The 18,655-nt window shown below is 41.7% G+C and overlaps 1 protein-coding gene across 1 annotated transcript in view; it reads left to right on the top strand.

Moving 5' to 3' along the window:
• The window catches only part of LOC140312799 (sprouty-related, EVH1 domain-containing protein 2-like), a 31,398-nt gene extending 14,981 nt beyond the window's left edge, over nt 1-16,417 (top strand). Inside the window, exons 2-6 of the mRNA XM_072390613.1 lie at nt 1,226-1,418; nt 3,037-3,205; nt 3,705-3,769; nt 12,171-12,329; nt 12,535-16,417. Coding sequence (XP_072246714.1) covers nt 1,226-1,418; nt 3,037-3,205; nt 3,705-3,769; nt 12,171-12,329; nt 12,535-13,320 — 1,372 coding nt within the window. The 3' untranslated portion in view covers nt 13,321-16,417. The remainder of the gene's footprint in view (nt 1-1,225; nt 1,419-3,036; nt 3,206-3,704; nt 3,770-12,170; nt 12,330-12,534) is intronic.
• Nucleotides 16,418-18,655: the final 2,238 nt, after the last annotated feature.

Raw genomic sequence — 18,655 nt, 5'->3', positions numbered from 1 at the left:
ACGTTATTGTTGAAAAATTCTTCCTTAAGAAGAAAAGGACATTGATCTTAAGCAGTGAATCTAGATAATTAAAATCATTATGACTTACTGAAATCTCAAAATTTAAGACGAATAGTGACCCCAATTCTTTGTTTTTGTTATTTATTTATACAACATTTGATCATTTGAACTATAGAAACGACAGTTTTACAAATTTTTGTTATTTTTGTGACTGGTTTTGAGCTCCTCTCAGGATTAGTTTAGCGAAAGAATGACGGCATAACCAACAGGAATTTATAAATACATGGAATAAGCTGAGTGTACTCAGTAGCACCTAAGATACGCCCGCCTCTGATTTGAAACAATGAATTGGGATGGCTTGATTGTTCCGGTGGACATGTAATAATTATGTTCATGTTGAAAGTTATGAGCTCCACCAAAGAGAATTCAACATCAAGCCCACATTTACATTAAAGTATGAGGTTGTGTTTTCATGCTGACTTGTTCTGGTGCAACGCCTCCCACTTCGGCACAGCAAGGACCAGGCAAAGTCGTGACTTGGAACGCCCTCAGACAGTCTGCCAGGGTGTAAAGCCAACTCTATAATAAACTTATGTGGCATTAAGAAAAGTTTGAACTTTCCAGAATTGTTGGAGCCCTGTTGAAGAAGAGTTCTCGGAAATTTAACACGTTGCCATATTCAAGCGAACTGTACTGTGGTGAAACAAGAATCTGATAACTTTGGTTATCTCTCTTTTTTATATCAGTTTGATCAGTTTATGTCTGAGTATGTGATTATTCAAATGATCGAGTTTTTTGGAGCATCCCTCAGGTTGCTGTGTAGTCAGATGGTGTGGAGATTTCTTTGAGTTCTGTGGAAATGAGATGTGAAGTCTCTGGTGATATGTTGAATAAACAGCTTCTATGGTTTCTACTTTGCTCACTAGTTTGCTTTTTTTTTTAAACCACTGATTTAAAAAAAAATATCTGGCTTGTATTGTTTAGTATTGCAGCTAAAGTCCTCAAAAGCAGAAGAGATCTTTCCTGTCTGTCTGAATATTGATAAATGTGTATGAATGTACTTTGTATCCTAAAAGGATTTTGCTCTCCATGTAAGGAGCATATAAGGTTTGTACAGGTAACATGAAGCCTTAATGACGCATCATCACCTCCTGCTGTGTATACATATAAAACAACACACACAGTTCACTTATTCTAACAACCTTTTGTTTTTTTTTCTGTCTAGTGACAGCTACATCGTGCGTGTGAAAGCGGTGGTAATGACGCGGGATGACTCTAGCGGTGGCTGGCTGGCTCAGGATGGGGGAGCCCTGACCAGGGTAGGGGTGTGCCGCCTTCTGCCAACAGAGCTGGCACCGGTTTCGGGCTTCGGCTCCTCGCAGTTCCTCATCCGTGGTGAGCGGCTGCGCGACAAACAGGTAAAACCTTGTCAAAATTTAGTTTATCGTTTAAAGTCCCACTGCAGCGGTTATTATACCCTTAAAAACTCATCTCCGTTCCTCAGAATTGTAGATTTTTTAGTTTTCCCCATGAAAACAATATTTTTCATTAATTGGGCATTTATTAATATGCTGATATTGCCCTGCCAAGAAATGTGAAGCTAACACAAGCTACAAGGAAAAGTTAACCACAGGCTAGTAGGTGCTAGCCGCTAGCATCTGCTCACTCAGATGGCCCAGTCTTGGGGACTAACACCCTGCTAGTCCCCACTAGTACTTGTAGCTTGTGGTAGCTTCCCATTTCATCATTTAACTGCGCATGCACAATAACTTATGCTACCCACACACCAGAAGACTTTGAAAAGACTTAGAAAAGACTATTAGACTATTAAAGACTATTAACTCACATCTAAAGACTTTAGATTTTAGTCCCAGACTAGCCTCAGACTAAAGATTTTACAAAGACTTGTAGGGTCACTATTTACAAGACTCCAACTCAATTTTTTTATTTTTTATAACTTTTTAATTTTTTTCCCATCATGCTCAGCAGAAGTTTTATAAAAATGGAGGAGAGGCAGCTGTTAGCTACAGCTGCTCTTGTCAAAAAAAAGAGAAAACACCACAGAATATCGCTCATTCTTCTACGTCCGCCGAGATGTTTGTTATTGACTGTCTGCTTTCCCGTTTCCGATTTTTTTTCAGTGCTCATCTATTGGTTGTTGATTGTGTTACGTCACTGAGACCTGCGATTAATATTAAACACGTTTGATATGAGCCCAAGACTAGGGAAAGACTGGTATGAAACGCAGTCGCAGACTGCAGATTACCGCCTTAAACTTAACGATCGAGATGACGGGAGCGCGCCGAGACTCCAGTTAGACTCCTAAAGACTTTCAGTTTTTAGTCTGGGACTGTGAAAATCGTTTGGTGTAAGCCCAGCATTCGTTCATAGACAGGATTGGTTCTTCCAATCGCCTCTCTGAGATTGTACGTGCTTCTCTGCAGATTTAAAACAGAAATCCCCGGCCAGTGTTGATGGCTGATTATGCTCATATGTCTTGTCAGGGTATAAATCCAACTCTAGGATAAACTTATTTGGCATTAAGATATGTTTGAATTTTCAAGAATTGTTGAAGCCCCTTTGTAAATTTTTTTTTTTTTCATCACCAGAGGATTTTTTTATGTTTTTATCGCCTAAAGAGTAAAACGCATCATGTGGCATTGAGTTAGTTTCAGTTGAAAATTCTTTGCATCCATACCAAAGGTTTGCTCATCAAGCATTGATGGTATCGTTTTCCTTGGTTTTTCTAAGGAAGGAAATAGTTGCTTTCTTGAACTTGAAATTCAAGCGAACTGTACTGTACTTTGGTGAAACAAGAATCTGATAACTTCTGATAACTTCAGAGTATGTGATTATTCAAATGATCAAGTTTAAATTTTTGGTTCATCCTTCAGGCTGCAGTCTTGTCATGCATTAAAAAAATCTTACGGACATGTTAAAAGGCTATAACTTTATTTTTAGTGGAGGGGGACTTTAAAACCTGGGTCTAATGGAGCTAAAGATCAGGAATGCAAATGACTATGTTTGCGATTGCAGGTGATCCTGGACTGTCCGCTAAGGAAGGATCTGGTGTACCACATAGCAATGCCCACATTTCACCATTGGATGGTGGAGGACAGGAGGTGTGGCCTGTCCTTCCAGAGTCCGGCCGATGCCAGGGCTTTCGACAGGGCGGTACGGAAAGCAATTGAGGACTTGGCTGAAGGTACGCTGTGTCGTCCTGTAACCATCCAAGTGATGCCAAGATGCTGTAGACTCTATCCTCAAATACTGCATCATGGGGTTCTAGTTGTGACTTAAACATTGTTTAAATATTTTAAAGTGTTTTTGAGAAAGATTTTAGGAACAGAGATTTCACACGTAAAGATGAGAAACCCCCAACCAATTCACAACTGAGGTATTCACCAGTTTGTGCAGAGAAGTTCAAAGCATAACACAGTCCACAGGTAAAACCAGTTAGTCTTGGCAACAATGTTAATGAAGCTGGAGTATGCAGAGAGACATGGATTCTAAAAGAGATTTGCTTAAGATTTCCCTACAAGACATAGCAAGGCCAGAAAGTTACCATTTGTAAGTGTCTGTTGGGTTGCAGACTAATGTTGCAGGCTCAACTTGAATGACTGAGAGATGCAAAAAGAAAGTAGTATTTTTGATATTCAAACAACAATGGTGTTTACCTCACCAGGGTGTTTTCTTTTCTGTAGGCTCCACAACCTCCTCTACAGCACTCCAGAATGAGAGCGAGCTGGGTGACGATGACGTCTTCACTGTAAGCACGTTCATTATATTCAGTACCTGTGAATCTAAAATTACTTTTAAATGACAACTGCTAAAATAAGGATTTGAAGGAGACAAATCTGAGAAAACTTAGACTTGGTTGTTAATTTTCCCAACCTTAAGTGATTAAATTGCCATTGATCAACAATGTTTTATCATAAAAAACTTGGAAGCTGCTAACAACAAATTACGTGATTAAGAGAGAAAACAGCTCTGCAGGTTTTCCTTCATCTGTGATGACAAATAAGGGCGAGATGGGTTATATTCATTGTAAGAAAATAAAAAAATATGTACATTTCTGAGTGAATGAAAGGGAAACTCGAATATTATTGTGGAGTAGCAACAGACATGAACAAATCTAAATTGTTAGCCCTTTTACTCATTTTAGATACAATTTTTGTGCCTTTGTTACACTTTGCAGTTGCATGTGGAAGCTTTGGAGACAGATTTTGGGGCACAAAGTTGATGCGTCATTTTAGCTGGCAGTATTGGAAGATGTGTATGCGTGAGCCTGTAAGGTGGACCACACTGTGTAGACACCAGTCCTGTTCCTATGCTGTTTAATAGTGCACACAGATATGCTGCCTCTGTTTGGTCAGATTGATCCAGGAACGATGACTCGTAGATCTGGGAATTTTGTGCATTTTCAGACGGCACCAATACACCAGAAATTTATAAAATACTATAACTGAGGGTTCTGTGGCTCATGAGGTAAAAGAATAAGTATTTTTCTGTTATCGTGAAACAAAAGGTTAAATCATTTCTGTGGTAACATCTATCCAGAATCGCAGAATCCTCTCTGAGAGTGTAAGAAACTGTTGTTCAGTGCTTTGGCTTCCGATAAGCCTTTAAACACACTCAAACTAGGCTTCCTGGTTCATATTTCATGTCTATCCAGTACTTTCAACAACACGCCTTTTCCACTGCAGCCTTCAGGGTTGGTTTAACCCAAGATTGCTTTTTGTCTGAATGGCTGCTTAGTGTTTTGTTGACAGCCGTGCTCCTGTCTTAATACTTAAACTCTCCAGCTAAACATAGAAATCATCACTGAAATTACTCCCAATGCCCCGAAGTGGAACACACTCAGATCAACTGTGCTACTCTTCTTCTGCATCCAGAAAAAAATACACTTTTTCATCAGCTCAGAACTTCCCTGTCATGTATAGAGGGAATGCATGTGATGTCATTAGACATGTGACTTTTCTTGGGTTACGCCAACTTTTAGCCACTGAGTGGCAAAAAAACAGCTGGCTCAATGGCTGCGGACTGTGTGACCAGCTGGAAAACATGTATGAAATGGTGAGTTGTTGCGTAATCGACTGTTCCAACGGTTTAAGAATGGTTTAAGGATTAAGAATGTTTAAGAATGACGTTTTTGAAGGAAGTTTCTTTTTGTAAAGTTATGACAAAAACAAAGATGACTAAATGGATTTCTGCCATTTACAACTGGAAACCAGGGTCAGAAACATGGATTTGCCATGAATACTTTGTGTCTGGTTTGTTGGAAAACATTTTTGTCGAACAGTTTTATGACCCATTTATATAAGATAACAAGTCTCTTCTGCATGTAAAATTTGTACAGGAAGTGACTTTTAAGCGTTTTAAGTTTGCTCCATATATTTTCAAATTAACTTTATTATTGACATTTTGATGGATGGTTGAATCACACACCTGTAGCCTGTCCTTGTAATCCTGGTTCAGGAGTCACGATAAAGCAGAAAAAATGGGCCCCAAAAACCATTTAACCGTCTCAACCGTGACAACTGTGCTGGATCCTACACTTCAGTTTCACCCGTGTTTACAGTTTTCACTAAAAAAAAAGTTTGAATAAGATCAAAGATGTCCATATACAACCGGGCTGTTGATTTGGGTCTTCACCTTAATTTCATGACCAGGTATGACCAGGCATCCAGACGTATGCTTTCAGGCTTAGCTCGGGAATTTTCCCGGTATATAAATGAGGTCCATATAAACATCAGGAAAACCGATTTCAGGCCAAATATTAATGTCTGTGGTCCACAGATTATTTGGGTGGTTGCAAAGATCCCAGTTGAGACCAACAGCCTTTCCTTCAAGATGACATACTCTCAATCCCACAAGTAGCGGTGGGAGTCATGTTGAAGGTTTTCCACTCAGGGGCCGTCGCCTAAAGCTCTCTAGGTGTGTCTAGATATAACAGTGACGTAGATGCATACACTCTATACCTGCCACACTAGATGAGATGTTTGTGTGTCAGGGCCTCTCCACCTTAAATTAGCATGAGGACCCCCTCCCCCCCCCTGCACTGTAATCTGACACCAGGGCCAGCAGGCAGGGTCACAAGGTTACTTCCTGTATCCCACCAACTCCCTCTCTCCTGGTGACCCTCCCTTTACACACACACACAAACACACACACACTGCACTCTCCCTGCTATAAGAGAGAGCAGCCACCAAACTAGCAGCTAGCAGCTGTTTCCCAGCTTAGTGCAGGGTCGGTGATTTACGAGAGGAAGTGTCTCGTGGTTCATCTTTGACTCGAGCTGTCTGTAAGGGCCAAGACTAATAGGTGCTCTGCTGGGAGTGTACAGCCACCACAGAGAGATATACAAACACATGAGGAGGTGAGGGCTGGGGGGCAGGGCTATGGCACTGTCAGAGGGTGGAGCAATCCTTGAAATGGAGCAGCGGGTTTTCAGGAACATATTCTTTCAGTGCAACATATCAAAGGCATTTTCTGGCTTTTGAAAACAACATTATTTTCAAAATTACTCAATTATTATGATTAAAACTACATGTCCCTTGCAGCTTGATCAAGTACAAGCTCCCCCCTTTTCTGTCAGAGCACTATTAGTATAAGCAGAAGCAATCTAAATATGTTTTCAGCTTTGTTTCATGGCTGCTTTAATCAAAGAGTGCTTGAACACACCACAAAATTATAGCCAACAGCCAGCAGATCTACACTTACATGCATCTGCAGGAGAGGGACTACTAGCTCGTGCTTATTTATAATCCAAAACACACAATAGAAAAAAAAAGCTTTTGTTTTGATACACCTCTTTGTAAAATGGAGCAAACAGTTGCCAACGAGGAGACTCTTTGCATCGTTATGCACCAATCAGCCACAATATTAAAACGATAGAATAGAATAGACTTTATTGTCATGGCACACCAGGGTGCAACAAAATTGTGGACAAAGTGAATAACATTGATCACAAGCCTGTGTGCTGCTGGGAAACCTTTGGTCCATTCATGTGAATGTTTAACACAGCATCATCCTCCTAAATACTGTTACAGACCAGGTGTTTCCCCAGCACCCTGCCGCACCCTAAAACGGCTCAAGTATTATGTAGACACATTTTGGACAGAGTTGTCTCCTTTGCTGGTTTAGAACCACACCTAATATTGAACTGATTCTTTGCATTTTAACAGCCTCAGAACCGGCTCTTGGTTGGAAAGACCGAACTAGATACAAGAAGCCCAGGAACAATAGCTCATATCACATTAACATGCCCTAAAAGAAGTAGAATGAAGTCTAAATTATTTAATCCTAATCATATTTAAACAACCAGAATGGGTATCCAAATAAGAGCAATAAAAAAAAGGGGGGGGCTTCAGTGAGTGACGTTAAAGTCGAGGCGTAAAACCCTGAAATAATTTTCTTTCATTTTTCTTGACTGCTAAGGTGGTATCGAATCTGATAAAGCTTCCAGTCTAATAGAGCATCGTATGTGCTTAAATAATCCTGCTCGCCCAAAGCTTTACATTAGCTTGGCGAGCTACTGTTTGGTAATTGTTTTTTATTTTTAAATTGTAACATTAGTGCTCAGGCAAAGGTCTATCAGAGTCAGTCTGCTCTTAAAAATGCAGATATGTGCTGTGGTTTGATCTTAGTTGTATGCTTATGTAAGACGCAATATAGGCAACAGCTATTCAAAATGTCAGCTTGGTGTGATCTGATCGCCTGTCCAGAGGCCTGCATAGTATTTTGGAAACCAAAATTCCACTTTTTTCAAGCACTTGAGGTCTAAAACATTGTGGGAACAAACAGCAGCACTAGGTGCTCAGTGCACCCATTCCTTTAAAAGGGTTTACAAAGCAGTATCTTGTAAATAATTATCAAACTGTCAATTTAACACTAAAATCACAGGTTGACAGCCATGTGATTCATTGATGAGTTCAGCACCACTTGCGTTCCTCTGAGCCTGACCTTTTCCTAAAGTTAGTGGTGGTGGCGGAGTTTGCGAAGAGGGCAGTCATGGACAAGGGGAAATGCTCAAGTAGATTTACAGCCATTTGGGGGGATGGGGGAGGATGGCTGGAAGGGGAGAAAGAGGTAGGATGGACATACTTCCCCAAATTATTCTTTGTTCACCAAACCTAAACTTAACCCAACCCTTCCTCTGTCCCTCCCTTCAGCACGTCTCCTATCTCTGTCTCTATTTTGGCTCATTCACAACAGGGGGAGTGAAAGCCATTGAGGCAATTCTGGGCTCATCCCGAAAGGGAGACTGGCCTGTTGAAGGATGAATCCTCCGGAGCTTTGAGTCGGAACATGTTTTGTGTCAGAAAATAACTTGAAATGCCCTCTGTCCAGCCTTGGACCAGAATATATAGAGAGGATGTCCAGAAATATAAGCTCTCCCCCTCTCTGTATCCTTTTGTGCAGTTTGGACTTGCAGCAAAAAGTCTGGTCTGTGTTTTGAATTAGTTGGAGCCACGGAGGCCAGATTTGGACTGGTTTTACACCGTATCAACCTCCCCCCCCCCCAACTAATGGCTTCTCCAGGGGGGCAGGACCTGGAGTGGAAGCTGCATGTTGTGTTATTTTTGGCTGGCTGCTCTGAGGGCTTTGTAAGAAAGCTAGGGGGAAATTCTCAGCATGGCAATATCCATGTGGGGAGCAGGATATAATAGGGATGGCTTCAGCAGACAGACAGACACCAGATCTTGGCCATAAATGTAGCAAATGCCGTGTATGCATTTATTTTCTGTGTGCTGGAGTAGCATTTTCAGAATGAAAGTTTAAGAATTAGTAAAATAGAAATCCTCGAGGCGTACGCTACCTGCTTGTGGGCCAAGGTCACGTTGCAAAAAGGAGTGTAGTTCTGTTTGGAGTGGTTGTAAATTTATATGGAGCACTTTATTACTGGTTTTGACATTCATAAAATTGCACTGATAAGATGGTCAGCAAGTGAAGAGGACGTATTTTGAAATTACTGAAGATGGATGTAACCCATTTCAAAGCCTCTTTGCAATTCAGTGGCATAACATTTTAGGGACTCTTATGTCTGTCATTTGGTTGACAGACATAAGAATCTCCAGACTAAGGACATTTATCAGCATTCAAGCAACCAGCAAATAAAACAGGAAGTTTTGGCCTGGTTATCTATTGTCCAATATTCGGATGTCCACTGACTACACTAAAGACTGTTGCCACCATAATCAGTAGACAATAGCCGATGGGTTCCTTTTCAGACTGTCAATATCAAGGGGATAGCTCGGCATAAAATCATGTATAGAAATTCAAAGTCCCCAGAAAATGTGTCCTTGTGGCTTTGGTTTTCTAAGGGATTTACCTCCAGAGCCACCATGAGATAAATGTTTATTCTTTTGACTGATATATCTCAACACCTGTTGGAAAGATTATCTTAAAATTTGACTCCAAAAGCATGTATGCCCCTGGTTAAACTGTCCTCACTTTTTAGTCCTTTGCTCTTATCAAGTCATTTTTTTATCTTTTCTAAAAATCTTAATTCACGAATAAACAACCTGGGAAACTACTGACATGATTAGCCTGAGCTGTTTGATGTGTTTAGAACTGTTTTCACAACCTTGAGTACATTTGCATGCTAAAGAGCTTAAATAGCTACTAAATATCAACAAAGACGAGAAGTTCAGTCGCCCTTCAATCCGGTTGTTGGGATTAGAACACACAATATATCAGATAATTTCAACATCACTATTGTGAGCACGCCATGCTGGTGTTAGCATTGCTAGTGTTAGCATTTAGCTCAACTCCCTGGATAAAGCAACTAGCATGAACTATACTTTTAGCAAGTGCTCGATTGGATCAGAGGGAGGGACATTTTTCTGTGTGTGGTTAACTGTGTTATTTCGAACTTCAGGTATAATCATGAATTGGCAACACGACCCACTGACTGCAAGTTTGATGCTGTTGTTACTGGATGGGTTCAGCATGCCAGATGGCACAAGGACCAGTATTTTTTTCTGCATTATGTCACAAAGTCTGCCAAATACCGTGTGCTTGCACTGCAAACTACCATTTAAACTGGAAATGTTTTAATTGTTCAAGACTTCACAGCTCCGAAATTTGTCTTGACAAAGAAAACTATTTCCACTATGTCACAAACTGCCTCTTAATAGGCAGTTCTAGCTTTGTTTAGCCTCTATGCCAATTTGTACACAAATATTAAATCAGTTGCAGCATCCTTATGTGACATCATCTAGCTTTGCTGGCTAAAATAAACTGTAGTCAATGGACATAGCTCCACTTTTATGATTATACATGTGTAGCTCTCACATGGCCCTCATTTCTGGTGCCAACCATCTGCAAAGCTTACTGAAGGGCTTTTAAAAAAATTTTTTATTTAATTTAGCTAAGAAACTAGCAAGTCTGTACAGCTGAACATTATAGTTACCATTAGAAGTTGGTTACTGAGTATGGTTAGGGCCACATAAGTGTTCTGAGAGGAAGTAGCTTACACAACAAATCCATCACACCAGAGCTGTCAGATTTCCACTACACAATTATCAGGACCTAAAGCATTCAAAATCATAAAGTGCCAGCTATATCAATAGAAAACGGGGAAAAAAAATTTGCGACGCAACTAATTCGTCTTTTTTTTCATTTAACTTCTTTGCTTTCTGTTTTTAGTCATTGAATAACACTCAAAATAGGAGAATTTACAAAATTATGTAACTCCATTTAGTAATGTTTTGATTTGATTAGCTGTGATCAAACAAAGACATTTTCAAATGAGCTTTATCATCACAACATCAATATTCAATTCTATTGAAATCACAGTGGCCCTCAGTATCGGGATATCATGACACTCCTAGTCCATACACATGAAGTTCTGGACATAGGAAGCAGCCTGGGCTTCATTGTTTCACTCAAGGGCGCTTCAAGATGTGGACATGGGTGACAGGAGACCCTGCCATTAACAACCAGTTTCTTTTATCGGATGTCTAAAGCAGGTATTTTGTTGTGACAGAACTGGAGACATTTGAATAGGTAGAACTGAACAGGTTTTGTTTTGTTTTTGTCTAGTGGATTTTTGTCCTTTTATGGAATCTCCTCAGCAGAGAAATCATCTTCTCATCATAACATAGTCTTCTCCTATTGTAGACTGAAGTCAAGTTGAAGTCAAAGCAAGAAAGAAATGCAGAGAATTTGTTTAAAACATAACTTAAACTTGTATGGAGATCAGTCCTTTAGACACCTACTATATATTTATCTTTGTTTCTTTTTATTCAGCAGCAAGTTATCCTGTTTACTTCATGATCGCCCCAGCTCATACACTGTCACCCTTGTCACTGGGCCAAACACATCTTGAATATGTCCCCCACATGCACTCATATAACCATGATGACATGATGAGACAGGAGGTGTCGAGACCTGCCTATAAGTCGGTGCCCACTGAGGATGACCCCCAGTATGCCTGTCTGAAATCCGCCTGTCTGAGTGCTACATGGCAGCGGTCCGACTGTCTTGTGTCTGGCCAAGGTTTGAGTTGGAGTGGAGCCCCGACAGCCTTTAGCGGAAAGGGGACAGGATACTATTCTCATGCGTTCACATACACACAAGCGCGTACAGAGTGGTGGAATGTGGAGAAAGTGTGATTGAGGGAAGGAGGACAGGTTGTTGCAGGGGGAAACAGAGCTAAGATGAGGGGGAGAAGATTAAGGGGAGAGGCCAAAAAAGGTGATACTTGATGGTTACTTTGTGCAGAGTACTGAAGTTTGGTATCAAGTTGCACCACACACTTTATCTCAAGCCTGACAAATCCATCTTTATCCTGTTAAAGGATGTTGTGTTTCCCATTTACAACCAAATTGCCATTTTTTGTCATCATTGGATGTTAAATCCACTTATGTAATTGATTAATCATTTTAGTTTTAGTGGTCAGTACAATGTCTTTAAGTGAGTGTTGCTGATGCGTTATGGCAGATGTCCTTACTGAAAGTTTACCTTGTACACAACAACCCAAAGTGGATCAAGTGACTTGAATAACAGAGCTCATGCTTCCTGTTTTTCCAATCAGTGCTGTGCTGAGGCTTCCTGTTTTTGTTTGTCCAATCATGGCGTCCTCTAGCACTAGCTATTTGTTTGACATATCCAATCAAAAAACAGCTTTTCAGCCCCCATCCTGTGTTTGTTTGTCCCCTCAGAACGCCACAGACAGCTCATCCAACTCCTCACAGAAACTGGACAGCTCTCTGCAGCCGCTCGAGTCCTCGCCCCTTCCGCACAGACACAAGTACATGCCAGGACATCGCCTTGACCTCCACGACTCCTACCGGCTCACAGACCACTACTACTTGGACCAGGTGAGACACATCTGGTTACATCATACAATACATCAAACAATGCAAAAAGAGAGGACGATTTTTACAGCTTTTCTGTGTTGAATCCCCTGAAAATGTTTCCAAAACGAATATCATGATTAAGATGTTGTCTCATTTTGTGCTCACCAGAGCTGTGTGTTTTCAGGTAAGCAGCAGTGTTTAACTTTCATTTGATCTCTCTCTTCAGCCGGTGTCTCGGATTCCACGTCATGTCACCTTCGAGGACGAGGAAATCGTTCGTATCAACCCTAGGGAGCGCAGCTGGGAGCGAAGCACAGAGCGCCACCTTGGACGCCAGTCAGACCGCCCCTGGCTCACTGGCTACGAGGACTACCGCCACGCGACTGTGCGTGACAAATTCATCCACACGGACGACTCTGAGTCCTACGTTCGCTTTGATAAGACAGAGGCACAGAAGCACGACTACACCTACCCACTGGCACCGGCCCTGTCGCCCTCAGACTCTGACCCCGCCCTTGGACCCTTGACCAGTAAGGGCCACAGTGGGTCTTATCGCCCGGGCTTCTCCTCCGTGGTCTCCTCCCAGCCTCGCTCCTTTCTCCCAAGCTCCTCCCCGTCCTCCAATGGCGGCAAAGGGCGGAAGAGTGATGGGTTGGAGCGTGCTGAGTGCGAGCAGTGTGGTGACACCTTTTACGTCTCTGACAACCGGAGAGGCCGGTGCCAGGATGCTCCCGACCCTGTGCGGGCGTGCATCAGGCGGGTCAGCTGCATGTGGCTGGCAGACACCATGCTCTACCACTGCATGTCCGACCCAGAGGGGGACTACTCAGACCCCTGCTCGTGTGATGGTGGCGAGGGCAGTGGTGGAGGCCGTCTCGGCACGCGCTGGTTAGCTCTGTTCGGTTTGTCTTTGGTGGCGCCTTGCCTCTGCCTCTACCCACCTCTCCACGCTTGCCACCGGGCAGGGCTCGCCTGCGGCTGCTGCGGGGGCCGACACAAAGCCCAGAGCTGAGCAGCTGCATTTGGAATCCTCTCAGAGGAAACAACAAAAAAACCTAAACCCAACGCAAGCACAGGGAAAGGGAAGGCTGGGGAAACACGGGGGTGGGGGGACAAGTGGTCATGGCTGCTCGCTGTCTTGCCTTGGTTTCTCTGGGTTTCTCTATAAATTCCAGACACTGAAATAAGCCAAAAAATAAAAAAGGAAGGTTGGTGCATTTTCTGAAACAGCCTGGGAAGATAAGCTCCCCCTTACGGCAGACAGTTCTCTCAGCTCTCCATGTGGCCATTTATGCTCTGTTTCTAATGAGAGAGCAGTGTTTTTCAGGGGGCCTTTTTTTTTTATAGCTGACCTATATGTCATGTATCACATATGCAGGTACTTTATATTATTATATTTGTACACTGACTCTGTGTCAAAGAACTTGAATTGTTTCTTTGTTGTTGTTTTTCTTTCCTCTTATGTTTGTGTGGCCATTTTGTTTATATTCTATTCCAGTATCAGGCCCGCTCAGCTCAACTCCAGCTACAAAGAAATCAGACACTACACCTCTTTGTGCGTGTGTGTGAGTGCGTGTGTGTGTATGTGGATGCTTACAGCGTGCGCTGAGGCCTTTGTAATCTGTACTGCAACTCATTGTAAAGCTCATGTATATAGTCTTCATAACTCTCCACCATCAACATCTTCTTTATTCACTGAAACAAACATGGTACTCATCTTAATCTTCTAGTATTCCAAAGATTCATGTTTTTATCCTATTTATTTTCTCACTAAATTGATCTACCAGCAAAGGGATGCTGGGCTCCGATTCACTCACTGAATGAGACGTTGCCTCAAGTCATGCTACAATAATCTAGCATCCGTCTCCTTGCTCCTTTCACTAAGTCAAACAGTGCCTAGAAATCACCTTAACCAAGAACCAATTGAGTCTTACAATTTCCAGTCAGATTTTTTGGCTCATTTTACTTTGCAAAAACTTGAAGCGACGTGAGATTTTAAGGCTCTTATTTCCTCGTTCTTTGCAGAACCTCAGCCAGCAGTCGGTCGTGTCATGTAGAGGACTGTAAAAATCAATCTGATAACATTGAAATTGGTGCCCGTATGCCTTAAAATGTGGAGTCTCACTCCAAGCTTCACCTCTGTCTCTGAAAATGTCTGCTTGAATGAAAAGTAGGAGCATGGTTCCAGCTCCAAGCAATCAGCTTCACCATGTACAGCTCGATTACACTTGGTTTAAACTATTTTTGTAATAAAAAGGAACTTTTAATAGCTTCTCAATAAGTGTGTAAGCTATGGACTCAAGTTTGCCTGCGGCATACAATCACCACCCCCTGAGTCGCCCTCTGGCAGAGCGCACCGGTCACATGTGAAACAGCACACTAAAGGTGGTCTGGGTGGTTTAAAGAAACAGATACGAACTCCCTCCAAAAACATATGCATGCTGGTGAAAATTGGACTTAATCGTGATTCGTTAAGAGCACCAAAGGCTTGGATTGTTTGACTTTTTTGTTTGTTTTATTGCATTCGAAGGAGACATATTCATGAGAGATTAGCCCACAGGTCATCCTGACTATGTAAATTTGCCATGCTAGGAAATGCAGAAAGTTCAGATTAGACGGCTGGTACCAATCGTGTTTAAATCAGACTTGAAGCTGGAGGTGGTTAGTTAGGAAATGGTTTGTCTGGTTCTGGTGAAAGCAACCTAATCAATCATGTTAAAGTCTAAAGGTTTTATAGACTGTTGTGTGTCAAACTTTTTGTTTTAACAGGCAGGATTGTTCAGATTTGATACACATGAGAGAAGATGTGTAAATTTTGTTGGTTGAAAGTTTGCACTGTTTTGTTTTTATTTAAATTTATACGGAACCATACAAGCTGCTCCTTCTTGTTGATGAAACTATTTCATTCTGAGAAGTCAAACTAATCCTTTAAAGCCAAAATATGTTGTTAAATGGGAGACTAACATGAGAGACAACGCGCTGAAACCACATGTGACCGGCGTGTGCTAATCATCTCAGCCCTACAGCATTTTTTCCCCTCCATGCCAGATTTGGTACATCATCAGAAGCACAAAGAGTAAAGTCAGATCCTGACAGCTGATCGGCTGAATTAAGAAAGAAACCGTTAAAATCTGTTCGTTTACGGGGTCGCGGTGGGTGCGTTGGTGTGCAAATTGAGGGAAACAAGAAGGTTGGCCCACCTGCTGCAGCCGTCCAATCACACTCACACTGACAACTCTAAGCCGGCGACCGCTTGGGTGCTTGGACTAAGCCCGGGTTATGGCCACGTCTGGGATGTGACTGGGAACACAATAAGCTTTTTAAAGATCAAAAGAAGCAGGACGTCAGTGGGATCCCTTTGGAGAAATCTGAAAAACATCTGAAATCCTGGAAGCAAACATTCATACCTGATTGTTTTGCCAAGGAAATGGCACTAACTGTAGTGGAAAAACAGAATGCCCGAGGATGTCCTTTTTCCTTCGCCGGTTGTATCTGTTTCACACATCCTGTCCCATGTACCCGTTTGTACATCCTTGGTTTGTGAGTGTATTTATGCCACATCCCCCGTCCTCTCTCCTGCACCTTGATCCAAAGCTTCTGGGATCACCTGAATATGCTATCACATCCTGACACCTTTCTTGGAGAAGCAGATCCTTTGATGATGCCATGTATCTGGGCCCAATCGGAAAGCGTGTGTCAGCGTTTAATCCTTTATCTCCGTCTCATCTGGTGTTTTAGAGTGATCTCACATGTCAGAGCCATCAATAAGTGCCTGAATGCATCCTCTTTGTGTATTTAAATTGAAAAATTAGAGAAATCACTCTGTACTGAATTGGATCCATTTTTTTACGCTTAGTATTTTTACCTCTGTAAAAACAAAAGAGCAAAAATTATATTATATATATCAAGTGTATGTTGTACATTTTTATTTCTATTTTTTTTTTTTTTTAAATAACTGTTTCTAACCTGTATGATGGATGTAGCTCTTGCTTTTGAGAAGGAAAAGGAAGTACTTTGTAGATACTGAAGGATGGCCAGGTCTGTGAGAAAACTAAAGTGAAATGTGTGTCTTACCTTCTGCCTCTAATAAAATGAGAGAACACAGTAAAGCCACGTGTGAATCGCTGCTTAATTCTAGTCTCGCCTCGATACTTCCCTTCATCTACAGTAGAAGAAAGGCCAAATTTACCATTTCAGTTCCATGTTCCTCCCATTATAGTTGTTTTAATAGTGTATAAAATCTAATTCCCTCCAATTAAAACCACAAAAGGTCCTAAAGTATAATAAACAGCAGTACAATAAATGGACAAAAGACAGTCTCAGTCTCCATGCTAACATGCTTAAAGTGAAGCTTGAGAAAGTTTAACTCTTGAAAGCTTCTGCATAAAAATGACCCAAAACAACTCATTTGGATGTCCACACGAGCTTTATTTATTATAGAAAATGATCAACTGTTACAAACCTAAGTGATTCGAGGTTTTGACCATTTGGATTGAGTTCAGGACTGAATTTACCGAGACATTAATTTAAGAAAATTTTACGTCCTCTTGCTTCTCGGCCGATTTACGGTCAGATGTTCTGACATTTTTCTGCAGAATTTGCTTGTATATGTCATGATTCGTTGTTTTATCAGTAACGGACAGTCTTCCTTGCCTAGATGCAGTCAAGCAAGCCCCAACCATGATACTGCCGCTGTCATGTTTCACAGATGGGACACAGCTCCCATTCTTCAATGCCGTATTTATCCGTCCCTTTTTGGTCTCACTTTCTTCACGTGATCTGTAGCAAACTCCAAACAAGCAGCGAAGCGTTCTCTTGGTTGAGAGCATTAACATTAGTTAATGTCAGAGTGGCCTTTAGTCAGAGATTTCCTTCGTGACCTCAAATGATTACAGGTCGTTCTTGGGGGGGGGTTTTGTTGGTCGGCCACACCTGGGACAATCTTTGATTTCCTGCGTAAGTGCAGTCTGTTTGACCATAGATGGATCTGTAGAGAAGTGAAGATCCCAGTTCTTAAACTAAATCTAGGCAGCATTCACACCCGATTCTTACCCCAAACTGACTCTAAATTCACCATCAAATTACCTGCTAATCGACAAGATATAAATGTGTTTAGCAGGTGTTTTGTAGACAACAGTGGGGGAAAAAAAATCTATATCTTGAGCTGCTGGTTGTGACTGGGAAAAAGTATTTGGTAGAAGGGTTTATCCTCTGGAGAACCTATAAACACACCATCAATATATGTGGCAAAGGAAATCTGAGAAGATGGAGAAGATCTTTGCATATTTTGGTCCTTGCAAACCTCAGTATCTTCAAATTTATTTGATCAGTGCAAGATTCAAGTTTTTTAAAGCACGCAGAAACTTGAGAGTACCAAAGCAAAGAAGGATGACTTCATGAGGAGGCCCAGAAGATAGGAAAGCCAACGTTTTTCACCATGTTTTCAAAACTTGTATGGTTTGAGGCTAAATTTTTAATGAAAAAAAGCACAGAGAAGAAAAACTCTGCCTAGTACGCCCTGTCTTCTTCTCTTCAAGATGTCTTTCCCCAGCTGCCTCCCTCCTCAGCAGGAACATGTGATAGCCATCGAGGACGTCGAGCTGTTTCACTCAGGATGTCTCTGGAAAAGCATGTGGGCGATAATGATGGAGCACGAGGGGGAGGGAGAGAAAAGAGAAGAGAAAGAGGGTCCCTGAGGGCTTTTGGGGGCCTGTTAAGCAGCTCAGCGGCTGCAAACAGCATCACAGTCCACATGTGCAAACATTTAAGATATCTGCTCGTGTAATGGGGTCAGCGTGGCCCCTCTCTGGGTGCACAGAGCACCGGCGTTCACTTCCCACCACAGTTTACAGGAATGGGTGGCCGTGGTCTCATGTCCAAAGATAGGCAGGATTTTGACTTTTTCTCCTCGCAACAGGAACTTTGTGGTAAACGGGGAGCTTTACTTTTGCAACATTTTTGCCTGGATGTTTCTGTCATTTCTAAACTGCTTGACCCAAACCGAACAAAGATGTTGCAGAGGTAGCGTTAGTAAAGAACCAGATGCTGGCGTTAGCTTACATATTTGACTTAGTTTGAACCCAGCATCTGAGATAAAACTGCTGGGAGAAACATCCCTCTACTCCCACCCTGTGGAAAATCTTATAGCTGGTAAGAGTTTGTGTAAAGGCAACAAGGGAACTAAAGAATACAAGCAAAAAAAAAAAACATAAAAGTGGATGTTTAAACACACTTAAGCATGAAAAGCAAGTACTGATAGTGAGAAATGATTCATCTTAAATTACTAACAGAAAGTGTGTTTCAGATAATAGCAGAAATTCAGTCTTCATTTTACCTTCTGTGTCTGT

This window comes from Leuresthes tenuis, unplaced genomic scaffold, assembly GCF_036924035.1.
Source record: "Leuresthes tenuis unplaced genomic scaffold, fLeuTen1.0.hap1 SCAF_8, whole genome shotgun sequence".
In the NCBI taxonomy this organism is placed as follows: Eukaryota; Metazoa; Chordata; class Actinopteri; order Atheriniformes; family Atherinopsidae; genus Leuresthes; species Leuresthes tenuis.
The sequence above is the reverse complement of the archived record's forward strand: the minus strand, read 5'-3'. Positions and strand labels throughout refer to the sequence as shown.